Raw genomic sequence first — 27,395 nt, forward strand, 5'->3', positions numbered from 1 at the left:
GTCTTTGAAAGTCTACAGGCTCAATGTTAGAGCTACTGGAAACCTCCAAAAAAGGCTTATGCCAACCCAGGCTTCCCAGGACTGCTACTGCCAGGGGCCCTGTCCCGGTGAAAGGACACTTCCAATCCACGCCTCCAGGGGAAACTGTCAAACACTCACAGGCAGGTCTGGATCAGTCTCTTGAGGTGTCACTGTAGTCAGCAAAAACAAGACCTGGAGCTGACTGTGGCTCAGATCATGAGCTCCTTATTGCTTAAGGAGCAAAATTCAGGCTTAAATTGAAGAAAGTAGGGAAAATCACTACACCATTCAGGTATGACCTAAATCAAATCCCTTATGGTTATACAGTGGAGGTGACAAGTAGATTTCAATGGATTAGATCTGGTAGACAGACTGTATGAAAAACTATGGATGGAGGTTCATAATGTTGTGAGGAGGCTGTGACCAAAACCATCCCCAAGAAAAAGAAATGCAACAAGGCAAAGTGGTTGTCTGAGAAGGCCTTACAGATATCTGAGGAGAGAAGTGAAAAGCAAAGGAGAAAGGGAAAGATATATGTATCTGAATGCAGAGTTTCAGAGAATAGCAAGGAGAGATAAGACCTTCTTAAATGAATAATGCAAAGAAATAGAAGAAAACAGTAGAATGGGAAAGACTAGAGCTTTCTTCAAGAAAATTGGAGATACCAGTGGAACATTTCATGGAAAGATGGATACAGTAAAGGACAGAAACGGTAAGGACCTGACAGAAACTGAAGAGACTAAGAAGAGGTGGCAAGAATACACAGAAGAACTATACAAAAAAGGTATTAATGACCAGGATAATCACAGTGGTGTGATCACTCCCCTAGAGCCAGACATCCTGGAGTGTGAAGTCAAGTGGGCCTTAGGAAGCATTCCTATGAACAAAGCTAGTGGAGGTGATGGAGTTCCAACTGAGCTATTTAAAATCCTAAAAGATGATGCCGTTAAAGTGCTGTGCACAATATGCCACCAAATTTGGAAAATTCAGCAGTGGCTACAGGACTGGAAAAGGTCAATTTTCATTCCAATCCCAAAGAAAGGTAATGCCAAAGAATGTTCAAACTACTGCACAATTGCACTCATGTCACATGCTAGCAAGGTAATGCTCAAAATACTTCAAGCTAGACTGAGCAGTACGTGAACTGAGAACTTGCAGATGTACAATCTGGATTTAGAAAAGGCAGAGGAACCAGAGGTCAAATTGTCAACATCCGTTGGGTCATAGCAAAAGCAACGAAATTCCAGAAAAATATCTGTTTCATTGACTATCACAACAAACTGTGGAAAATTCTTAAAGAGTTGGAAATTCCAGACCACCTTACCTGCCTCCTGAGAAATCTGTATTCAGGTCAAGAAGCATGTTAGAACCAGACATGGAACAACAGACTGATTCAGAATTGGGAAAGGAGTACTTCAAGGCTGTAATAATATACAGCCTGCTTATTTAACTTCTATGCAGAGAACATCATGCAAAATGCCGGGCTGGATGAAGCAAAAGCTGAAATCAAGATTGGCGGGAGAAATATCAACCTCAGATATGCAGCTGATTCTCTCATGGCAGAATGCGAAGAGGAACTAAAGAGCCTCTTGATAAAGGTGAAAGAGAAGAGTGAAAAACCTGGCTTAAAACTCAACATTTAAAAAATGAAGATCATGGCATCTGGTCTTATTATGTCATGGCAAATAGATGGGGGAAAAGTGGAAACAGTGACAGATTTTATTTTCTTGGGCTCCAAAATCACTGTGAACCTTGACTGCAGCCACAAAATTTTAAAACAGACACATGCTCCCTGGAAGAATAACTATGACAAACCTAGACAGTGTATTAAAAAGCAGAGACATCACTTTGCTGACAAAGGTCCATCTTGTCAAAGCTATGGTTCTTCCAGTAGTCATGTAGATATGTGAGATTTGGACCATCAAGAAGGCTGAGCACTGAAGAATTGATGCTTTCGAATTGTGGTGCTGGAGAAGACTCTTGAGAGTCCTTTGGACAGCAAGGAGATCAAACCAGTCAATTCTAAAGAGAATCAACCCTGAATGTTCATTGGAAGGACTGATGCTGAACCCAAAGCTCCAATACTTTGCCACCTGATGTGAAGAGCCGACTCATTGAGTTCTATAAATTGGTTATCTTAGTTGCAAATGTCGCAAGAAGAGTTTAAAGTGATTTGAATTTTTTAGCTTCATTTAACATTTACTGGGTAGTCGTTCATTCGTTATTAATCTACTAAGTGACAGGTCCTATGCTGGCAACAGGAATGCAAAAATGAATACACAAAGTCCCACTGATGCAAAACTCACTCTAGTAGGGAAGTCTATTCCACAATTTGCTGTTGATTAGTTAAGTTGTGTCCGACTCTTTTGTGACTCCATGGACAGTAGCCCACCAGGATTCTCTATCTATGAGATTTCCCAGGCAGGAATACTGGAGTGGGTTGCCATTTCTTTCTCCAGGAGATCTTCCCGACCTAGGGATTGAACACATGTCTCCTGCATTGGCAGGTGGATTCTTTACCACTGAGCCACCAGGGAAGCCCAACCCTAGTGGGGAAACTGGCATGTAAATAGAGGTGTGTTGATTGAGGGTATGTGCAGGATACAATGGGGACACAAAGGAGAGTAATTAGTTTTTCTCTGGGGAAGGGGATATCTGAAAAGGCTTGACAAAGGAGGTGACATTTAAGCTGAACTCTGGGAGTATATGTAGGGAGCAGCCATTTTAGCAGAGAGAATAATTTGAGTCAAGGTATCAAAAGTCTTGAATAGTGGCCAAACTGTAAAAACTTGACGTGGTTAAAGCATGTGGGGAGCCAAGAGGAATATTATGTAATGTCATGGCCCTGGTAAGAGAGGTAAGCAGGGACTGGGTCCTAGAGGTCTTAGATACTGGTCAGGTAAGGAGTTTACACTTGATGATGTAGGTAGATTTTGAGTTTAAGGAAGACTGCTCTGGGAGCAATTTGGAGGATGAAATGGGAGGATCTAGCAGGATAAAGTCTTAATTTAAAATATTTCTGATTTATGAGATTTTCAAACATATACAAAGTGTGAAAATAGTATTAAATCCCCATGTACCTGTTACCCTGCTTCAACAGTTGTTAGTATAGGACTGTACTTATTTGTATCCCGCTCCCTATTATTTTAAAAGCAGATTCCTAAATGAATTACAGATTGGAAAAGCATAATTAATAATATATAACAAAGTTAATAAAGGGCTCTCAAATCTGGCTATGTGGCCAGATTGCATACACAGCTTGAAAAACAAAGTCCCTACATCATATTTGTTGAGTCAGATTATTTGTATAGGCAGATATTTTTAGTTTTACTAAATAAGTATCAGTAGATATTGTGCAGCTAGGGTTGAGAACTACAGATTTTAAAGATATTTTAAAATTTGACTTCTGATGTGTTTTCCTGAACTCACTGAATGCTGCCTGTGGTTCTTCTGGGTGAAGTTCATCTATTAGATAGTGGCAGGCTTTTGTGTGTTTTAAGTTGTTAACAATTCAGTAGAGAGTATTAGTTTAAAGGCTGATGTCTTAATTTTTTATTAAAGGTAGGCCAGGCTGAAAAAGTACTTCCATCTTTGAAATTGAATGTGATGAGATAGGGGATAATCAGTCTTTGTTATAATTGATCTTTTGTACCAAATTCAGCGACAAGTAAGGAAGGGAATGGGAGACTGAGTCTCTTCCTTTCCTCCTTAATAAGCATAACTTTTATTCAGGCAGTGCTGTTATGTTCTTTTTTTCCCTCTAGGAATGCTAGGAAGGGAGGGCTCCTTGGCATGCTGCCATTTCCTGTCTACTGGCAAAACTGATTTACAACTTTGGCAGACCCTATTTTGTTGCATAAATTCTTTTGATGCCAGTTTATCTTTTTCTGAGTAATTAGGAGTAATGACCAGAAGGATAACTCCTGGATCTGTAGCTTCCCAGGACTATTAAGGTAGAGGATGTTTAGGGAATGCCTTCTCAGACATTATTCTCACCTCCAAAGTCAACGTTGGAGGTGTCAGATTCCTCCTCCTTGGTATCCCTGTCCTTATCTTGAGTATCAGTTCAATTGTTCATTCATGTCCAACTTCTTTGCAACCCCATGGACTGCAGCATGCCAGGCTTCCTTCTCCATCACCAATTCCCAGAGCTTACTCAAACTCATGTCCATCGAGTCAGTGATGCCACCCAACTGTCCCATCCTCTGTCGTCCCCTTCTCCTGCCTTCAGTCTTTCCCAGCATCAGAATCTTTATTCTAATGAGTCATCCCTTCGCATCAGGTGGCCAAAGTATTTGAGCTTCAGCTTCAACATCAGTCCTTCCAATAAATATTCAGGATTGATTTCCTTTAGGATTGACTAGTTTGATCTCCTTGCAGTCCAAGAGACTCTCCAGAGTCTTCTCCAACACCGCAGTTCAAAAGCATCAATTCTTTGGCGCTCAGCTTTCTTTATGGTCCAACTCTCACATCCATACATGACTACTGGAAAAACCATAGCTTTGACTAGACTGACCTTTGTTGGCAGAGAATGTCTCTGCTTTTTTAATATGGTTGGTCATAGCTTTTCTTCCACAGAGCAAGTGTCTTAATTTCTTGGCTGCAGTCACCATTTGCAGTGATTTTGGAGACCCCCAAAATAAAGTCTGTCACTGTTTCCATTGTTTCCCCATCTATTTGCCATGAAGGGATGGGACCAGATGCCATGATCTTCATTGTTTGAATGTTGAGTTTTAAGCCAGCTTTTTCACTCTCCTCTTTAACCTTCATCAAGAGGCTCTTCAGTTTCTCTTCACTTTCTGCCATAAGGGTGGTGTCATCTGCATATCTGAGGTTATTGATATTCCTCCTGGTAATCTTGATTCCAGCTTGTGCTTCTTCCAGCCAAGCGTTTCTCATGATGTACTCTGCATGAAAGTTAAATAAGCAAGGTGACAATATACAGCCTTGATGTACTCCTTTCCCAATTCGGAACCAGTCCACTGTTCAATGTGTGGTTCTAACTGTTGCTTCTTAACCTGCATACAGGTTTCTCAGGAGGTAGGTACAGTGGTCTGGTATTCCCATCTCTTTAAGAATTTTTCACATTTTGCTGTGATCCACACAAAGGCTTTAACATAGTCAGTGAAGTAGAAATAGATTTTTTTCTGTAGAAAAGCACCAAGCAAGCATGAAAGCATATCTGAGGTATAGGGTTTTCAGAGTTTGAGGGAGAGACCCTGTCGAAATATTTCTGCAGATAATTTCAAGTTTTGTCTTGAGTGAGCAAAGGCTATACCTCAGTTTCTTTATTATTACATCTTACTATCAATGTCCAATAAAATATAGGTCAACAGTCCTCAGGGTCATGTTTAATGTAGCCAATAATAGGGATATCACTGTCTATAGGAGGAGTGTAGGGGGGTGGAGTTTGCATATTGACATTTTGTGCACTGTAGGGTTGTGGGGCAAATCTGGTTTGAATCTGGCTTCTACTTATTGGGTATATTGCTACTCTTGAGGAGAAGGCAGTGGCACCCCACTCCAGTACTCTTGCCTGGAAAATCTCATGGATGGAGGAGCCTGGTAGGCTGCAGTCCATGGGGTCGCTGAGGGTCGGACATGACTGAACGACTTCACTTTTACTTTTCACTTTCATGCATTGGAGAAGGAAATGGCAACCCACTCCAGTGTTCTTTCCTGGAGAATCCCAGGGATGGGGCATCCTGGTGGGCTGCCGTCTATGGGGTTGCAGAGTCGGACACGACTGAACTGACTCAGCAGCAGCTACTCTTGACCTCAGTAAACCAGAACTATCCTCTTCTCCAAGTTGTCGTAAGGATTAGAGGTAACAGATAATAGGGGGTCAGTATTATCTGTTATTACAGGTGATAAATGAGTTCTCAGAATATTTGTTGAGTGGGTATTAATGTAAATAATCCGAGACTAAACTGGATGAGAAAGCCTGGTAATCAAGTGGTATTCCCTTTTACAAATCAGGTAATGTGATGTCTCTGCCTCTAATCAAATGGTGAATAGCAGGCTGGGTTTCAGAATTCAGCTTGCTCTTTCCTGACACGATGGATGATCTGGGCATTTCTCACCCGAGTTTACTTCGAGAGACTCCAGAGAGGCAAAAGGCAAATATAATCAAGTCTTTTGCTTTATAGGACATCACAGTTTAGTATTCTCTAAAGCATTGCTTAAAAACCACCATAGTACTTTTCCATGATTTCAGTGGAAATTTTAGGCTGACTTTTGTTTTGGTTCATTTAATTAACCAATATTTATTATTTCCTGCAAGAGCTAAGTGTACAGCAGTGAACAAAACAATCAAATAGGAAATATGCTCACAGCTTCATGGAGCTTACATCCCCGTGGGTAGGCTAACTTTGATTAATCCGTACTCCCATACATGTGTGCAGCATTTCTTAACCTACCAATAATACACCAAATTAATATTGAGTGCTTGCTGTGTGCCAGGATTAAACAACAAGAAGTATAGAAAAGAAGTTCCAAGAGAAGACAGCAGCCAATCCAAGGCATTTGTTTAGATAATATTTTTCTTAATTTGATGCAGCCCTTTGGCTCAGGGGCCACTGTTTTCTCCCTTAAGAAAAACTGTACACAAGAAAAATTCTCATTACAAATGGATGCATAATTATAGAAAATTTGGAGGCTCTGAAAAGTGTAAATAAAGCTGTGTTATCCAGCCACCTACAGGGAGCCACTCATAATGTTGTATACGCTTTTCCCAGGGTTGGTTGGTTGGTTTTCCTCCTCACTCTGTGACAGATATTCACATTAATGTCAGGAAGTGATAGGTACAGGGTACAATAGGAGGGACACTCAGTCAAGTTTTAAGAGATTAAGAAGAGGATTGTCCTGGTTCTGATTAATACTGTTTCTGCTGTTCAAAACCCAAATAAATGTTCACTCTATAAGGTGAAACAGAGGCTAAGTAGTCCCCTACCCTCAACTTTCTTAGGTATTTTCTTTCCATTATTTCCTTCCCCTCTCCCCTACACTCTTTCAGTGAGGCCCCATAATTCTCTGCTTTCATTTACAGACAGTCTTTTCAAAAAAGTATTCTACACATGTAATCTGTATAGCCTCACTTCCTAGTGATTCGTTGATTCATTCCAGTCTGGCTTTCTTTCCAACCACCCTACTGAAACTAATGCTAGACAAGTTATCTCTATTCCCAATTTCAACAAACATTTTTCTGGAAATACCTCGTTTTGACATTTGATCCAGTTGCCATCTTTTGCCTTTCATGATATCGTGATAAACTAGTTTTATTTCTACCCCACCAGCCTCTCCTTTGCTGGATTCTCCTCCTTTGCCTTCCCTTTATTAATTTTTTTTGTTTTAAATTAATTTATTTTAATTGGAGGCTAATTACTTTACAATATTGTAGTGGCTTTTGCCATACATTGACATGAATCAGCCACGGGGATACATGTGTTCCCCATCCTGAACCGCCCCCCCCCACCTCCCTCCCCATCCCATCCCTCAGGGTCATCCCAGTGCACCAGCCCTGAGCACCCTGTCTCATGTGTTGAACTGGACTGGTGATCTATTTCACATATGATAATATACATGTTTCAGTGCTGTTCTCTCAAATCATCCCACCCTCGCCTTGTCCCACAGCATCCAAAAGTGTGTTCTTTACATCTGTGTCTCTTTTGCTGTCTCACATATAGGGTCATCATTACCATCTTTCTGAATACCATCTGTATGCATTAATATACTGTATTAGTTTTCCTTTCTAACTTCACTCTGTATAATAGGCTCCAGTTTCATCCACCTCATTAGAACTGACTCAAATGCATTCTTTTTAATAGCTGAGTAATACTCCATTGTGTATACGTACCACAGCTTTCTTATCCATTCATCAGCTAATGGACATCTAGGTTGCTTCCATGTCCTGGCTATTATAAACAGTGCTGCGATGAACATTGGGGTACACGTGTCTCTTTCAATTCTGGTTTCCTCGGTGTGTCTGCCCAGCAGTGGGATTGCTGGGTCATAAGGCAGTTCTATTTCCAGTTTTTTAAGGAATCTCCACACTGTTCTCTATAGTGGCTGTACTAGTTTGCATTCACACCAACAGTGTAAGAGGGTTCCCTTTTCTCCACACCCTCTCCAGCATTTATTGTTTGTAGACTTTTGGACAGCAGCCATTCTGACTGGCATGAAATGGTACCTCATTGTGGTTTTGATTTGTATTTCTCTGATAATGAGTGATGTTGAGCATCTTTACATGTGTTTGTTAGCCATCTGTATGTCTTCTTTGAAGAAATGTCTATTTAGTTCTTTGACCCATTTTTTGATTGGGTCATTTATTTTTCTGAAATTGAGCTACAGGAGCTGCTTGTATATTTTTAAGATTAGTTCTTTGTTAGTTGCTTCATTTGCTATTATTTTCTCCCATTCTGAAGGCTGTCTTTTCACCTTGCTTAGAGTTTCCTTCGTTGTGCAAAAGCTTTTAAGTTTAATTAGGTCCCATTTGTTTATTTTTGCTTTTATTTCCACTACTCTGGGAGGTGGGTCATAGAGGATGTTGCTGTGATTTGTGTCAGAGAATAGTCTGCCGATGTTTTCCTCTAGGAGTTTTTTAGTTTCTGGTGTTACATTTAGGTCTTTAATCCATTTTGAGTTTATTTTTGTGTATGGTGTTAGACAGTGTTCTAGTTTCCTTCTTTTACAAGTGGTTGACCAGTTTTCCCAGCACCACTTGTTAAAGAGATTGTCTTTTCTCCATTGTATATTCTTCCCTCGTTTGTCAAAGATTAGGTGTCCATAGGTGCATGGATTTGTCTCTGCTTTGCCTTCCCTTTAAATGTTAGAGCAAACAAGAACTCAGTTCTGTGTCTCTTTCCTTCCTTCTCTGTAAGTGATCATCTCCAGACCCATGGCTTCAAGTTCTGTCTATATGCTTGCAATCACAGATTTTATTCTCAGTGCATACTTCTTTCCTGAACTCAGTTCTACAAATATTTGCATACCTACCACATGAAGGATGCTATATGAGATGCTGAGAAATTAACATTGTAGAAAATCAAACCAGTTATTAGTATATGTGCTGCTGAAGCAAGCACTCAAACCAGTTATTAATCGATATTTTCTATGAGAGAAATAAGCAGGGCACTGTTACTAAAAAATAGCAGTTAGACCAGCTTTAGGTGGATTGCCTTGGAAAGCCATTTTAGGTCTTAATTTAAAGTCAGATCCTGAAGTAGAGGTAGCTGTGGGAAGAATGAGTGTGGAGCAGAAGCACTGCAGTAGCAATAGCACCTGTAAAGGTCTAGAGGCCAGAAAGAATTCAGAATAGTCCAGAAACTAAACAGAAAGACTGATATGTGTAGAGAGGCGATTGGAGAGAGTTCCAGGAGCCAAATTATGCCAGGGCTCTTTGGGTCATGGTTAGAATTTGGAAATAATTCTAGGAAAACTTTTGTAAGGTTTTAAACAAGGAAGGTAACTTGAGCTGATTTATGTTTCAAGAAGATTACTTTTGCTGTTCTCTGGAGAATGGATTGGATGAAAGTGAGTACGGAAGTAGGGAGATTGGTTATCCATATTTCACAGGTGAGGAAACAGAAGTGCACATCACACGATTTGTCCATATGCTCATACAGTACATAATATAGCAGGGATTCTAATCTGGGTTTCCTGATTTGGAGCCTGTGTTATGATCTGGTGCTTCTCAACTTCATATATGAATCACTAGAAGATCTTCTTAAAATACAGATCGATTCTTCAGGTCTAGGTGGGGCCCAAGATTTTGCATTTTTAATAACTCCCAAGTGATCTCAGTGCTGCTGATCCTTCAACCATACTTTGAATAATAAGGCCAGTCTACCAATACACTCAACTGCTCTTGACCCAGGTTTGGAACTACAGTTGTCCTCTGCTTTAGCTTATTTCAATATTGAAAGTCTTTCTAAAATTGATCAACTGAAGGTGGTTACTACAGAATGTAGTAATGACTTCGCTTGGTGTATTTTAATTGTGCACTCTTGTCTTGATATAAAACCTACAAAACCAAGATTCAAACTTCAAAGATAAGTGAAACGGGGGGGGTGGTGGTGAAGAAGTGAAAAAATAGTTAATTAAATAGAAGTATTTAAGTTTAATGGTAATTGCTACCATTACCATGGTGGTGGTTCATAATAATTCATTAGATTTCTGCAAGTTGATCTTTCCAACCTAAGTTTAGAAAGAAATATTTTTTATGTGTAGAGATTGCTTGGTATACAGAGTTCTTGTCTGACTGAAGAAAAGCAATAGGTCATTTCCAGGAATTTATTTAGAATTAGCTTCTTTTTGTTAGAGGTTTTTTTATGTAATGAGGTTTTCATTTGTTTAATTTCTAAACATTAGGTAGAACTCATTCTCCAGTTATTGTTCCATCATTAGTGAGATTGATAATAGCTTTTCACCTTGTGACCCAGCTTCCTGTCTTACAATGTTTTTTTGAACAATAGGATCCAACAATGTAGGGGAGTTTGTCACAAATTGGTATTTTCATGTGCAGGTATTTATTGTTGTAATGAAACTAGCAAATATTTGAATACCATGTTATTGAAGTATGGACTTGGGAATCAGAAAGACCTGGATTTAGATCTTGGAGCCTACATTCACTAAACAGGCAAGGCATTTAATTTCTCTGAGCCTCAGTTTTCTGTCTATAAATGGGGACAGAACTTGGCTTGAATGGTGAGGGTTGTGTTAAAGACTATTTTATGAATCCCCTGTGCAGCATGTCTCAAAGTATATTCTTTGAGATTCTTAAATTAGACTTCTAGTAGATGCCAACTGGGGGAGGGGAGCAGGGAATGGCTCTGTGCCCTAATAAGTTTCCATTATCCAGGATTTCTTGGAACTGTAAGTAATGTCAGTCAGCCATGTGACTGTCCTAAAGGAAGAGAAATTTGTTGTTGTTCAGTCGCTAAGTCATTTCCAACTCTTTGCAACCCCATGGACTGCAGCATGCCAGGCTTCAGGTTTCCCAAGAACCTAGTCTTTGTGAACAAGATACTGTAAAATGTTTTGGGAAATACCAGCCTAAGTATTGTCTGGCTTGTAGTAAGCACTCAAAAAGTATTCTCCCTTCCCACTGTGAAACCAGCTTCACTTCAGTTCAGTTCAGTCGCTCAGTCATGTCCGACTCTTTATGACCCCGTGAACCGCAGCATACCAGGCTTCCCTGTCTATCACCAACTCCTGGAGTCTACCCAAACCCATGTCCATAGAGTCAGTGATGCCATCCAATCATCTTATCCTCTGTCGTCCCCTTCTCCTCCTACCATCAATCTTTCCGAGCATCAGGGTCTTTTCAATGAGTCAGCTCTTAGCATCAGGTGGCCAAAGTACTGGAGTTTCAGCTTCAATATCAGTCCTTCCATTGAACACCCAGGACTGATCTCCCTTAGGATGGACTGGTTGGATCTCCTTGCAGTCCAAGGGACTCTCAAGAGTCGTCTCCAACACCACAGTTCAAAGGCATCAATTCTTCTGTGCTCAGCTTTCTTTACAGTCCAACTCTCACATCCATACATGACTACTGGAAAAACCATAGCCTTGACTAGACGGACCTTCGTTGGCAAAGTAATGTCTCTGCTTTTTAATATGCTGTCTAGATTGGTCATAACTTTCCTTCCAAGGAGTAAGCATCTTTTAATTTCATGGCTGCAATCACCATCTGCAGTGATTTTGGAGCCCCAAAAAATAAAGTCTGACACTGTTTCCCCATCTATTTCCCATGAAGTGATAGGACCAGATGCTATAATCTTAGTTTTCTGAATGTTGAGTTTTAAGCCAACTTTTTCACTCTCCACTTTCACTTTCATCAAGAGGCTTTTTAGTTCCTCTTCACTTTCTGCCATAAGGGTGGTGTCATCTGCATATCTGAGGTTATTGATATTTCTCCCGGCAATCTTGTTTCCAGCTTGTGCTTCCTCCAGCCCAGCGTTTCTCGTGATGTACTCTGCATATAAGTTAAATAAGCAGGGTGACAATATACAGCCTTGGCATACTCCTCCTATTTGGAACAAGTCTGTTGTTCCATGTCCAGTTCTAACTGTTGCTTCCTGACCTGCATACAGATTTCTCAAGAGACAGGTCAGGTGGTCTGGTATTCCCATCTCTTTCAGAATTTTCCACAGTTTATTGTGATCCACACAGTCAATGCTTTGGCATATTCAATAAAGCAGAAATAGCTGTTTTTCTGGAACTCTCTTGCTTTTTCGATGATCCAGCAGATGTTGGCAGTTTGATCTCTGGCTCCTCTGCCTTTTCTAAAACCAGCTTAAACATCTGGAAGTTCACAGTTCACGTATTGCTGAAGCCTGGCTTGGAAAATTTTAAGCATTACTTTACTAGCGTGTGAGATGAGCACATTAATAGAATAACTAGGAACGACAAAAACTTTTGAATTTTCTTAATTAATGTCTCACAGGCAGTGATACTTCTTTTTTAGACTATAGGTATTTCTTGCAAAAAAACTATAAAAGCCAGGTTAACATTGCATCTAGGAGGACATGTGCTTGATCAATTGTTTTGGCTTGTTTCACTTTTTTTTACTTTGGTGCCTATTATCTGAATCTGTTTATGAAAAGTTTCGAACCTGAACAAAACTGAAAAAGCTGAATGCACTTGCTCTCCCAGAACCTTGACAGCTAGAGCATAGGCATGAGACCTCAGCTTCACCAATTAGATGGTCATTCTTGGGACTTTGTGTCTAGAGCCACTGATGCAAATAACCTGAGACCATTTAGAAATCATACCGCTGCCAGCAGCTGCTTCTGGGCTTCCAGCATAGGTACTTCCAACTAAGCTGTGTCTGTGGGAGGTCGTTGGCTGTAGTTCCAGGATGCCTGGCTTCCTCGGCTCCTTCTGTTTTCTGATGTGGATCTCTAACCTTTCCTGTCAGTAGCATGAGCTATCAGTTATCCTTCCAGTAAATTATATTTTCACTTTGGTTCACCAGAGTCCATTGTTTTCCACCCAGACCCTTAACTGGTACAGAATAAGTCAAAATTGCTTTAGTTGAAGATTTGCCAGCGATTTCATGTACATTTTTTAAAACAGTAAAATCATTGTGAGTTGTTTATTTGCATAAGATTTAGTCAGTGCTCTTGTTTTGGAAGACTGTGGTGGGTTTTTTTATTGTTGGGTTTGAGAATTCTTTATATATTCTAGATAGTATATGTGGTTTACAAATCTCTCTCCCCGTAGATTTTAAAGTTTACATTTAAGTCCATGATCTTTTATTTTTTTAGATGTAATTGATGTTTGACATTACATTAGTTTGATGTTCAATATAATGATTCCATATTTGTATATATTGTGAAATGATCACAATAAGTCTAGTTAGCATCTATCAGCATAGTTACAATTTTTTTCTTGTGATGAGAACCCTTAAGATATACTCCTAGCAACTTTCAAATAGACAGTACAATATTAACTGTAGTTGTCATGCTGCACATTACATCTGCATGGCTTGTTTTATAACTGGAAGTTTGTGCCTTTTGACTGTCTTCACCTATTTCCCCCATCCCCAAACCCCTGCCTCTGTCAGACACCAATCTATTCCATGTATCTGTAAATTTTGTATTTTGGGTTTTGTGGGTTTGTTTGAGATTCCACAAATGAATGAAATCATACGGAATTTATCTTTTATGTCTGGCTTATTTCACTTAGCATAATGCCCTCAAGGTTCATTCATGTTAGTACAGATGACAAGGTTTCCATCTTTTTTATAAGACTGTTCATCCATCAGTGGACACTTAGGTTGCTTCCATGTCTTAGCTATTGGAAAGTAATGCTGCAGTAAATATAGGGTTGCATATATCTCTGATCCAGCATCTACCCACTGGATCATAAAGCAGGGGAATACCAGAAAAACATCTACCTATGTTTTATCAGCTGTGCTAAAGCCTTTGACTGTGTGGATCATAACAAACTGTGGGAAGGTCTTAAAGAGATGGGGATACCAGATCATCTTACCTGTCTCCTGAGAAACCTGTATGCGGGTCAAGAAGCAACAGTTAGAACCCCATATGGAACAACTGGTTCAGGATTGAGAAAGGAATATGACAGGGCTATCTGCTGTCACCATGTTTATTTAACCTATACACTGAGCACATCATAAAAAATGCCAGGCTGGATGAGCTACAAGCTGGATCAAGATAGATGGGAGAAACATCAACAACCTCAGATATGCGGATGATACCACTCTAATGACAGGGAAGAGCCTCTTGATGACGGTGAAGGAAGAGAGAGCTGGCTTAAAACTAAGTATTAAAAAAACGAAGATCCCCATCCCCATTACTTGATGGCAAATAGAAGGGGGAAAGGTGGAAGTAGTAATAGATTTCTTCTTCTTGGGCTCAAAAATCACTGTGGATGGTGATTGCAATCATGAAATCAGAAGACAGTCACTTCTTGGCAGGAAAGCTATGACAAACCTAGACAGTGTGTTGAAAAGCAGAGACATTATTCTGCCAACATAGGTCCATATAGTTCAGGCTGTGGTCTTCCCAGTGATCATGTATGGTTATGAGAGCTGAACTGTAAAGAAGGCAGAGCGCCAAAGAATTGATGCCTTTGAACTGTGGTGCTGGAGAAAACTCCTGAGGTGAAAGACTCCTGGTACTGGAGAAGATTCCCGGACAGTAAGGAGGTCAGACCAGTCCATCTTAAGGGAAATCAAGCCTGAATACTCATTGGAAGGGCTGATGCTAAAGCTAAAAAGTTAAAGTCGCTCTGCTGCTGCTGCTAAGTCGCTCAGTCATGCAACCCCATGGACTGTAGCCTGCCAGGCTCCTCTATCCATGGAATTCTCCAGGCCAGAATATTGAAGTGGGTAGCCATTCCCCTCTCCAGGGGATCTTCCCAACCCAAAGATCGAACCCAGGTCTGCCACATTGCAGGTAAATTCTTTACTGAGTGAGCCACCAGAGAAGCCCAAGTTGAAGCTCCAGTATTTTGATCACCTGATGCAAACAGCAGAATCATTGGAAAAGTCCCTGATGCTGGGAAAGATTGAGGGCAGAAGGAGAAGAGGGTGTAAGAGGATGAGCTGGCTGGATGGCATCACTGGTGCCATGGACATAAACTTGGGCAAACTTTAGGAGATGGTGAGGGACAGGGAGACCTGGAGTGCTGCAGTCCATGGGGTCGCAAAGTCAGACACAACTGAGCAACTGAACAATAATAACAGTATCTTTTCAAGTTTTTTCATTGCCTTTGGATAAATATCCAAAAGTGGAATTCCTGGATTGTATTTTTAATTTTTTGAGGAACCTCCATACTGTTTTCCACAGTGGCTGCACCAGTTTACATTCCCACCAATAGTGCACAGGAGTTCCCTTTGCTACACATCCTTATCTGATGATCCATTTTGAGTTAATTTTTATATATTAAAATATGAGGCTGAGGTCAGAGTTCATCTTTTTGCCTATAGCTATCTACTTGATCTGGTACCATTTGTTGATAAAAATATCCTTTGATTTTCTTGCTTTATTTTACTGTACTGTAAAACAGTAAAAGATACAGAAAAAATACAAGTAAAAGAAACATACATAATCCATTTGGTTAGATTAAGGTAACATTTTGATGCATACCCCTTCTAAGCTGTTTTCTTTAGATATGGGTTTATACTATTTATTCTGTTTCATAGCCTTATTTCACTGTGATAGAATTTCACTGTGTTAATAGAATTGTGCAGTGTTTTTAACAGCCGTGTAATGCTCCATTTTAAACCAACCCTATTCTGGATATTTGCATCTTTCCAATTCACTGTTAGACATGGTCATGCAGTATGGATTCTTGTGATTAAATATTTATATACACTTTCATGATTTTCTTTGGGTAAGTTCCCAGAAGTGGGATTGCTAAGTTTTCCAGAAAATTGCAGGATATGGTGAATTTTTTCCATCCTGAGGTGTGTTTAAGAAAACTTTTTACTCTTGTTTTCAAGTATGAGTTTGAGAGTGAGTGAGGGGTGGGGGACATTTTAATTTTACCTTAGATTGATTACAAGCTGGTGGGCCAGCTTGTACATGGATATGGGCCAGCTTTATCTGGAGAGATTCTTTATCCCTCCCTACCTCATACCTATGCCTCTGAGTTGGTTTGCATCATGATTCTCTTTTACTTTAAAAATTTTGTGTTCTGTTTATTCTGTATTTTCTGAGTCCATGCATGTAGAGCTCAAGTTTGCAACGTTAAGTTCTCACTTTTGGGGAAATTTTCTTTTCAGATCATAAAACAAAATTGGAAACATGAAAGTAGACAGGACTAAACTGAAAAAGACTCCTACTGAGGCTGTAAGTATCCAAAGTTTGCCTGTTTTTTTTCATTTCGGAAAAAAATTCTTTGCAGTCAGTTCACTCATACTGATCTTCCAAACATATCATCACTTACATATATACAATGTAGTAAAATAGCAACTTGTATTGAAACATTGTTGACATTCATGTAGAATTCTTATGCTGTAGTTCAAGGAGCACAAGCTTTGGAATTAGACGTGGGTTTGAATTTTACTAGATTTTTGTGTCTGAGAGTTTATTAACTTGCCTGGTTTCCACAGCTATAAAATAGCTTTGATAATTCCTCACTACTTGATGTGAAACAGGTTTTCAGCAAAGTATTGGGCACATAATTAATCAGTTCATTTTCTAAATATAGGCCACTTGGTTTTTTAAAAACTGGAACTACCTGGCAGGTATCAGCCATGGGTATCACTACTGATATTTGTTCCAGTCCTTAAAAGATTATTACATGGGCAGTTCTCCTGCCCTTTCCTTCATTTTTACACTAATGAGTTTGAGAAGAAGTGTTGTCTTCCCACATCTTCTCCAGCATTGCAGGTTATCTTTTAAAATTTTGTTAATAGGTGGAGAAAATGTATTTCACTGTTCTAATTGCATGCCTTAATACATATATTTTCACATTCACTGGCCTTATGCCAGTTATCTGCTAGTGCTGTTTTATTTTGTATTTGACATTGAAATGTCAGTTTCTTACTGAATGCCATATATACTGAGTATATATATTTTACATACCCATTTATTTCCTTTTCATTTGGTTTTTGATATGTTTTTAAATCAAGAATTTTCAACAATTATATACTCAAATTTTTTCAGAACTGAAGAACAAAAAGAAAACTTGCATGATGTCCTTAAACTTCCATGATAATTCAACCTTATAGATAATCAGAGAAATTCAAATTCAGTTTCTTTATCTTTTACCTAGTAGTTTGTTATGGATTTGTTCTTGGAGTCATGCTTATGTGCAAATTCCTGATTCATGTTACTTGACAGCTAATAGTAAGTTACTTAGGATAAACTGGAAATGGAATTTTTAGATCATTGACTATGTACATTTTTAAGGCCTGAAAATGCCTATTTTCTTCAGGCAGCAAGCCCAATTTCCCATACTGTGATCAATACTAGATATTATTTTTAAGGAAAACATGTGTTTATTTGCCATTATTTATTTGGCCCTCTACACATTTCTTCCACCAGTCTATTTTCTATATGTGTGAGCTTGGGTTTCTTTTGCTGTTTGCTTTTTGTTTTTTAAATTCCATATATATAAGTAAGCTGATGGTATTTTGTCTTTCTCTGACGTATTTCAGTGCTCTCAAGGTTGATGCATATTGTTACAAATGACAAGATTTCTTTCTTTATATGGCTGAATAGTATTTCATTGTATATAGGTACCACATCTTCTTTATCCATTCATCTATCAATGGACACTTAGGGTGTTTCCATATCTTGGCTGTTCATGTTGCAGTAAACATGGGTGTTCATATATCCTTTCAAGTTAATGTTTTCACTCTCTAGATGAATACCCAGAATTGGAATTGCTGGATCGTATGGTAGTTCTGTTTTTAATTTTTTGAGGAACCCCCATACTGTTCTCTCTAGTGGCTGCACACTTATTGATCACTTTATGTATCAGTAGCTGTGTGAAGGATTTTTTTCCCCTAGATTTGACATCTTTATTGGAGCAACTCAGTATATACTGTGGCAGTTGGTATGCAGCCATTGAACTGACCTTTCTTTTGCATTACCCTAAGTAAGGAAAATCTCAGTCTGTTTACATTTATGTAGCAGGGACAAGATGGTAAAGATTTACTTTTGTCCCTGGTGCATTTAGTAAACTCCAAGGTCCATAGGGATCTTGATACTCCTGATAAAACAGCATTGTTCTGGTATGTTAAATTGATGCTATTATGCTAACTGGCATAATAAATTCAAATCCTAAAAGATGATGCTGTCCTAAAAAAGTGCTACACTCAATATGCCAGCAAATTTGGAAAACTCAGCAGTGGCCACAGGACTGGAAAAGGGCAGATTTCATTCCAGTCCCAAAGAAAGGCAATGCCAAGGAATGTTCAAACTACCACACAATTGCATTCATTTCACACACTAGCAAAGTAATACTCAAAATTCTCCAAGCTAGGCTTCAACAATACGTGAACCAAGAACATCCAGATGTTCAAGCTGGAATTAGAGAAGGCAGAGGAACCAGAGATCAAATTGCCAATATCCATTGGATCGTAGAAAAAGCAATGAATTCCAGAAAAACAACTACTGCTTTATTGACTATGCCAGAGCCTTGGACTGTGTGGATCACAACAAACTGTGGAAAATTCTTAAAGAGATAGGAATACCAGACCACCTTACCTGCCTCCTGAGAAATCTGTATGCAGGCTAAGAAGCACCAGTTAGAACCAGAGATGGAACAACAGACTGGTTCCAAATCGGGAAAGGACTGCATCAAGGCTGTATATTGTCACCCTGCTTATTTAACTTATATGCAGAGTACATCATGTGAAATTCCAGGCTGAATGAAACACAAGCTTGGAATCAAGATTGCCGGGAGAAATATCAGTAACCTCACGTATGCAGATGACATCACCCTTATGGCAGAAAGTGAAGAGGAGCTAAAGAACCTTTGATGAAGGTGATAGAGGAGAGTGAAAAAGCTGGCTTAAAACTCAACATTCAAAAAATGAAGATCCAGTCCCATCACTTCATTGCAAATAGATGGAGAAACAATGGAAACAGTGACAGACTTTATTTTCTTGGGCTCTAAAATCACTCCAGATGGTGACTGCAGCCATGAAATTAAAAGATACTTACTCCTTGGGAAAAAAACTATGACAAACTTAGACAGCATATTAAAAATGCAGAAACATTCCTTTGCAGACACAGGTCTGTCTAGTCAAAGCTGTGGTTTTTCCAGTAGTCATGTATAGATGTGAGAGTTGGACCATAAAAAAAACTGAGTGCTGAAGAATTGATACTTTTGAACTGTGGTGTTGGAGAAGGCTCTTGAGAGTCCCTTGGACTGCAAGGAGATCAACCCAGTCAATCCTAAAGGAAATCAGTCCTGAATATTCATTGGAAGGACTGAAGCTGAAGCTCCAATACTTTGGCCACCTGATGCCAAGGGCTGACTCATTAGAATAAAGATTCTGATGCTGGGAAAGATTGAAGACAGGAGAAGAAGGGGATGACAGAGGATGATATGGTTGGATGGCAACACCGACTCTATGACTATGAGTTTGAGTAAGCTCCAGAAGTTTGTAATGGACAGGGAAGCCTGGCATGCCGCAGTCCATGGGGTTACAGACAGTCGAACACAACTAAGGGACTGAACTGAACCGATGCTAACTGGGGCTTGTGACCAGAAAACACAAGCACTTAAGATGCCTTAGACATACATGTGCCAGAGAGTGCCCTTTGAATGTTGAGTGCCTACCAGAAGTCTGGGAAATGTCAAGATTTCCTTCTCAAGTGAGAGACATATTTCCACACCTTGTACCACACACCATGAAGGTAGAGGAACAGTGTGTGCAATGACTCTTTAGATTTTGGAGGCAGCATATGTCATGTTTACGCATGCTATTTTGATCCATATACTGGATAACTTCCAGGGTGACAGTAATGTTTGGATCTAGAAAAGACTGAAAAAGGTTCAAGCTCTGATGTAAACTGCCCTACTCCATGGACATTATGGTCTAGTAGATCCAGGTGTCTACCTTGGTGTCAGCCGAAGGCACTATGTGATGCCTCTGGCAAGCCCCAATAGGAGAATAACAGCTTAAGACCTAGGGGGTAGAGTTTGGCCATTAGAAATTGAAGTGGTATTGATAGTAGGCTCAAGTAGATCCAAAAGGCACAAGTGAACTGCATGAGCAGGTAGTTCACACTCCTATGTTACCTGTTTCTACTGCTTCATACCTCTCCCTCAACCTGTATGACTTAAAGAAAGAAAAGGTGCACGTCTGGTTTGTGGAAGGATTTTGTGCCAAGAATTTTTAATGCCTTAAATTTTCACAGAAATTTGAGATAGTTCTTAATGCTCACTTTAGAGAGAGGAAAGATATCAGACTTAGCTTTAAAAAAAAAATTTGCCCTTGAGCCCCTATTGTTCCATGTTCAGTTTTGGCTGCTGAAAATGCCCCTAGTTTAAATCTCACAACATTGCTAGATAAATAGGTTGTGTTAGTTTATTTTGTGAAAGAGGATACAGAGAGTCAGAGATGTGGCTTACCAGCTACCTTAATTCTAAAGCCCATGGTCACACAAGATGGACAGGTCACAGTGGAGAGTTCTGATAAAACGTGGTCCACTGGAGAAGGGAATGGCAAACCACTTCAGTATTCTTGCAGTGAGAACCCCATGAAAAACAAAAGGAAATGACACTGAAAGATGAACTCCCCGAGTTGGTAGGTGCCCAATATGCTACTGGAGAAGAGTGGAGAAATAACTCCAGAAAGAATGAAGAGACAGCGCCAAAGCAAAAACAATGCCAAATTGTTGATGTGACTGGTGATGGAAGTAAAGTCCGATGTTATAAAGAACAGTATAGCGTAGGAATCTGGAATGTTAGGTCCATGAATCAAGGTAAATTGGAAGTGGTCAAACAGGAGATGGCAAGAGGGAATATCAATATTGTAGGAATCAGTGAACTAAAATGGACTGGATTGGGTGAATTTAATTCAGATGACTATTATATCTACTGCTTAGAAGAAATGGAGTAGCCCTCAAAGTCAACAAGAGAGTCTGAAATGCAGTACTTAGGTGCAATCTGAAAGATGACAGAATGATCTCTGTTCGTTTCCAAGGCAAACCATTCAATATCACAGTAATCCAAGTCTATGCTGCAAGCAGGAATTCTGAAGAAGCTGAAGTTGAACGTTATACGAAGACCTATAAGACCTTGTAGAACTAACACCCCCAAAAGATGTCCTTTTCATTATAGGGGATTGGAATGCAAAAGTGAGAAGTCAAGAGATCTATAAAGAAAGCTGAGTGCTGAAAAATTGATGCTTTTGAACTGTGGTGTTGTAGAAGACTCTTGAGAGTCCCTTGAACTGCAAGGAGATCAAACCAGTCAATCCTAAAGGAAATCAGTCCTGAATATTCATTGGAACTGCAACTCCAATACTTTGGTCACCTAATGCAAAGAGCTGAATCATTAGAAAAGACCCTGATGCTGGGAAAGATTAAAGGCAGGAGGAGAAGGGGACGACAGAGGATGAGATGGTTGAATGGCATCACCGACTCGATGGACATGAATTTGATCAAGCTCCTGGAGTTGTTGAAGGACAGGGAAACCTGGTGTGCTTCAGTCCATGGGGTCGCAAAGAATTGGACACGACAAAGGGACTGAACTGCCTGATGTTCTTTGTAACAGTATGCTGTCTCTCAATATTTACGCTCCTGTTATGTGAGATAAGTGCTTTATGTGTGTGCAAACACTTGAGCTTCACATTTCCAAGGTAGTTCTTAAAAGGTCTTTTTTCCTGATGAGAAAACTGTGGCTAAGAGGTTGGATTTGCCTATGATCAAACAGCTTAGTAAACATCGAGCTAAAAACTGAACCCAGATTTGTTTGGTTCCAAATCTAGGCCCATTCACAACATACCATACTGTTTTACAGAGTTAAATAGCAAGCATGATCACTGCCAGTTGCCTTCAATTAATAAAAGCTTCTCTGTCCCAGTCCCTATCCCTTCCCTGTCTCCCCCTGCCCCCTGCCATCCCACTTTTGAAAACTTACTTTGAACCCTGAATCCACACCTTGTTACCTGACAAGGTACCTGACAGGCCCTTATATCAGTAAAAGGAGAGCAGGAATATATGGAAATGGGAACCACAAGTAAGAATGGAGTCCTAGTTTTATTCAATTCAAAAGGTCTGTCTCCTATAATGGGATGGCTTAATATTGCGAAAAATATAGTCAATGCTAATCTTCACTTTGTGAATTCACTATGACTCCTCAGTGTTTCTCATTTCTAGTCATTTTGGTTAACTTTCAGACCATGATACAGACTCCTTCCTTTTGTTTTTATTGATATTTAGCTTGTTTCCTTTATTTCTGTTGTTTGTACCCTTCCAAGTAGTTTGTCTACAAATTCATCCAGGTTTAAAAAAATAACACTGATGGCTTGTATTATTATAAGATTTCCATATTAATCTCAAATGATTGTCTGGAAATTTTCCATTTTTTTTCTTTTCTTTTTTCTTTTTTTTCTTTTTTTACTTTTTAACTTTATAATATTGTATTGGTTTTGCCATATATAAGTGTGTTCTATCAAAAGTTAAATTGTTGTGTGTGTTGACATAAGGGTGTTTTTTTTCCCCTGTTTTTTGTCAATGTGTCTCCCTCATAGCCCCAAAACACCCTTATGTGAATATCTGTTTGTTTTTCTCAGCCTGCAGACTGCAGAGCCTTAATAGACAAACTCAAAGTTTGTAATGATGAGCAACTTCTTTTGGAACTGCAGCAGATCAAAACATGGAACATTGGAAAGGTATGTAAACCCATGCTCCCAAAAGAGAAACCACAATGAGGTGACCTCATTCAGCAGTTGCTTAATAAGCATCTAGTGTGTGTGTGTGTATGTCTTGAACATCTCTAGACTGGTAATTTTAGCCTGTGAATGGTTACCAAGGAAATTTTGAAAGAAATGTAAAGGGAAAATTTTGCTCACTGAGGGTGAAGATTGCTTATACAGGTGATGATAAATCTCAACCACAAAATTCCTTTAGTTTAACTGACAATGTGAGTTTGAGATAGTCTCAGGATTTTTACTTTTAGTTTAGAAGACTCTTCTTTCGATAACTCTAAAAAGAAGCACTTCAGATAAAATGGATTTTAGCAGAGAAAGTCCTTGTGTTTTTAGACCTCAGAGTATACCCAGAATTGTCTCTCTGAAGACCTAGCTACAGAGATTTTGTGGTGTCTCCTGGTGTTAGAACATGTATGTTTTGATGGATAAAACAATGAGCTCAGGTCCATGTGGCTCAGAGTATGATTTTTCTCATTGGTTTCTGTATTAGTGGGGGATTGAAGAGAAGCAAAGGTGGGAGGTGAACCTGTCTACGTATCATGCTCAGCAATCTATTGTAGCAAAGCTCAGCTGCAAAGTACCCACACAGTACTTTTACCTTATTCTTATATATTCTTTCTCTTCCCTTCTCCAGTGCGAGTTATATCACTGGGTGGATCTGTTGGACCGCTTCGATGGGATTCTGGCAGATGCTGGACAGACAGTGGAGAACATGTCATGGATGCTCGTGTGTGATAGGCCGGAAAAAGAACAACTGAAAATGCTTCTCTTGGCTGTGTTGAACTTCACAGCCTTACTCATTGAGTACAGCTTTTCCCGGCATCTGTATAGTTCCATAGAGGTAGGAGAGGTTTAAGCCTATATAGTCTGTTCTTTACTAGAATTCTTCATGTCCATAATAGTGAAATTGTTATTTCTTTCTGATGATTCTTTCCTTTTCTTTATAAAGTTCTGGGGTTTTCAACATCAAAGACAATGGTAAGATGTTTCTTGGCTAAAGAAACCCTTCACAGTGTTGATGAGAAGGTTCTTTACTGTCACATTCACCTCATCTTTTAAGATTAAAGAAATTAATAAGAATGTAAAACATGTATTGAAGTATTCTTGGGAATTTTCAGGAATTGATTTTTGTCCCAAGTTATCAGAGCAGCCCCAGATTACTTTAATATGACATAATTTGATTACCTTGACACATCACTGGACTTGGTGCTCTTCTAAGCTTTAGTGTGCTGCTTTTCAGTCTCTTCTCCCCTCTCCCCAAAATGTATGCTAAAAGCATGCTATGTATTCTTAGAAGAGTATAGTGGGCATGGGAAGTAGTGAACTTTTGAATTCGTCAGGAATCAGTATAAGAAGCAGTTCTCTTCTTTTAGCCTACCTTCAGAGTTTTTATCACTATTGATTTAGTGCCCTGTTGTTTGTTGTGTTACTTTTCCTGTCTTCATTAAAGAACCAGAATCAGAACAAACAGGTAGAAAGTAAATGGTGTAAGAAGAGAAATGAACTGAACTAAAGATAGCACCTGAGCAATCTGTTGAAGGTAAAATAAATAAGTTGCAAAAGGAAATCCATAGCTTTCTGGATAATCAGCAGTCAGAAATACTTTGGTTCATTTCCAGCTAAATTACATACTGACTTTAACACTAACCAAATGTTTCAGTATATTGGCGAATTTTTATTGTATTAAAAAGCAAAAATAGTTACTCGGGTTATTGTTAAATACACTGTAACAGTTTTAAGTACCACCGACTGTTGTTATTTTTAGTTTCTATATAAAGAACCCTATATTTTATCTAATTCCAATTTTTGTTGTAAAGGATACAAAAGGAGCAAAAATTATCTTACTCTACTTTTAGTCTAGTTGGAGAGTTAATGTTTTGAGTTCTGCTGTATTAAAATACCACATTTGTCTCTTGTCATTGGTTTCTTGCTGTGGAGATGCCTATGTAATTTTGAACTACTGTTTACATTTTTTAAACTTAAATTGGACTTTCATGCTGCCAGATTGTAAGCTTCTTGAGCATAAGATTGCATGTTGCTGCTACTGCTAAGTCACTTCAGTCATGTCCGACTCTGTGCGACCCCATAGACAGCAGCCCACCAGGCTCCACTGTCCCTGGGATTCTCCAGGCAAGAATACTGGAGTGGGTTGCCATTTCCTTCTCCAATGCATGAAAGTGAAAAGTGAAAGTGAAGTCACTGAGTCGTGTCCGACTCTTAGCGACCCCATGGACTGCAGCCTACCAGGCTTCTCCGTCCATGGGATTTTCCAGGCAAGAGTATTGGAGTGGGGTGCCATCACCTTCTCCATAGATTGCATATTATAGGTGCTCAAATATTTACACATCTTTTTATATTGTTAAACTTCTTGATAGCTTTGTAATTATTGATAAATCTATTACTCTGTTGGCATTTCAAGTTTTCAAAGTCACCTTTTTGTCCCCTGTAGCACTTGACAACTTTATTGGCTTCTTCTGATATGCAAGTGGTGCTGGCAGTCCTCAACCTTCTGTATGTGTTTAGCAAAAGATCAAATTATATCACACGTCTTGGATCTGACAAGAGAACCCCACTGCTAACCCGGCTGCAGCATTTGGCAGAGGTGAGTCATGGGTGAAGAGTCAAAAGAGCACAAAATTTGGACCCTATTATTCCTTTTCACAGGTGTTTCTTGCAGTGTCAAAATGAATAGGAATCCCTAAGTTAACTTTACTGGCCTAATTGAGTAGGACTATTGGGGACCATTTAGAAGCTAAGTTCCCCCCAAAATCCTAGGAAGTATTCTCAATTTTATGAAGTAATTTTGAGGAATTTCATGGATCTCTGTTCAAAACGAGAATCTCTCTTTATTCAAAAATGCCACTTACCTTATGGAAAGACAGTTTAGAATCAGATTTTACCTGGAAGGACATACTGGCTGCAAAAATCTGGATTTTGAGTCCTGGACTATGTACCTTATTAGTTCTGATAGCAGTTTTTTCATCTGAGAATTTAGTTATATCTACCTTAAGAGTATTTTCAGAATAAAATAAAATGTAGGGTTCTTAGTGCTATCATGTGGTGGTAGTAATTGTTATTGAAGCCAAAAAAACGCTCATGTTAAAAGTTCAGCTTAGTCAAACTGTTGTCTACTATTCCTAGAGACAAATTGATAGTACGTAACTAAGATTTGAGAGAGAGAACCATTGCTAGAAAGGTTTCTTCGAAGAAAATTGATAGGGCTAACTTTTTATTAATAAAAGCAGAATAGAAATAGTTACCTCACAAGTCATAAAACTCGAGTTTCAGGCTAATTTTAAGTGTGGTTACTTAAAAATCATTTTTGCATGATTATAAATATAACACATAAAAATTCTAGGATATATAGGAAACTATAAAAAAAAATCACCAGTTATTCATCTAGATGTAGCATCCCTTAAAATTTGAGCATATTTTGGATTTGCAAATATGAGATTTTTTTAACCATTTCTCATTGAAGTTTTTTGGTGACTCAGTTAACTCAGTTGATGTGAGCCAGTTGTTAATATGCACAGATATTACTGAACTAAAAATGTAGCAGAAGTACTCCAAGAAGTCTTGAATCTGTTAAAAGCCAGTTGGTTTGGTTTTTGTGATGGTCTGGGACACTGGTTCTTAGACTTGGCCATACATGAGAAAGAATTGATTTATTAAAGAATAGGTTAGGGCCTGGTAATGTGCATTGCTAACAAGTTTCCAGGTGAGGCTACTGGTCGAAGGATTATTCTTTGAAAACATTGGTCTAGTCTATCCTATTGGGCAAAGGTACGGAATCTTACCAGATTCTTATAGTTCCATCCCAAAGGCATCAAGACCTTTTCCCCTGATGTCTGAATACATACCCATTCTTTAGCAAATCCTATCTAGTGAGGTAGTATCAAATATGCTATGTGTCCTTAATTGCCAGGATCTCATGGAGACTCTGGTAGGTGAGGACAGTGAGATTCAGAAGTTACATTACTTTTAGGAAAAGCCTATGAACTTTTAGCCTCTGATAAAGTGTGAGATGTGGTATCTGCTCTTTCCAGTGTTGATTATGGTTTTTATCCCAAACCTGGGTGTCAGCCTGAACCTGGCTCCTTGAATCCACATCCACATCTTCCACTTGATAACATTCAAGAAGTATATGACTAATCCTGTGCTGGATCTAGTGTAAAGCTTGTTCTTTTTAAAAAAAAACGAAAGCTCACATAGTAGTTGAGAAAGTGATATATATGCATAATTAAAAGGACAAAGAACTAGTTATTGTGAGTAGTACTGATAAGTACCCTGTAATCTTAAACATTCCATAGATTTATCTTGGTGGCATATATTTTTTTCATAATAAAATTATGTGCTCAGTATTTTAACATTTTGGAAATATACAGAAGAAAATTTATAATGATGTATGTATCTGCTCATCATTTTGGTACATTTTCTTAGTCTTCAGGCATATTTCGTTACATATCTGAATGCATATATGTAACTTTATATCCTGCTTTATTTACTT

At 39.0% G+C, this 27,395-nt stretch overlaps 1 protein-coding gene across 50 annotated transcripts in view; it reads left to right on the plus strand.

The window, feature by feature from the left end:
- Positions 1-27,395, plus strand: part of HUWE1 (HECT, UBA and WWE domain containing E3 ubiquitin protein ligase 1) — a 157,330-nt gene that overhangs the window by 21,631 nt on the left and 108,304 nt on the right. For all 50 annotated transcript variants that reach the window (XM_086388593.1, XM_086388614.1, XM_086388602.1 and 47 more), the window contains 4 exons: positions 16,274-16,340; positions 22,751-22,849; positions 23,523-23,729; positions 25,338-25,490. In XM_086388593.1, coding sequence (XP_086244719.1) covers positions 16,296-16,340; positions 22,751-22,849; positions 23,523-23,729; positions 25,338-25,490 — 504 coding nt within the window. In that variant the 5' untranslated portion in view covers positions 16,274-16,295. The remainder of the gene's footprint in view (positions 1-16,273; positions 16,341-22,750; positions 22,850-23,522; positions 23,730-25,337; positions 25,491-27,395) is intronic.

Source organism: Bos grunniens, chromosome X (genome assembly GCF_055505025.1).
Source record: "Bos grunniens cultivar Pamir isolate PY7600 chromosome X, Bosgru_T2T1.0, whole genome shotgun sequence".
Taxonomy (NCBI): Eukaryota; Metazoa; Chordata; class Mammalia; order Artiodactyla; family Bovidae; genus Bos; species Bos grunniens.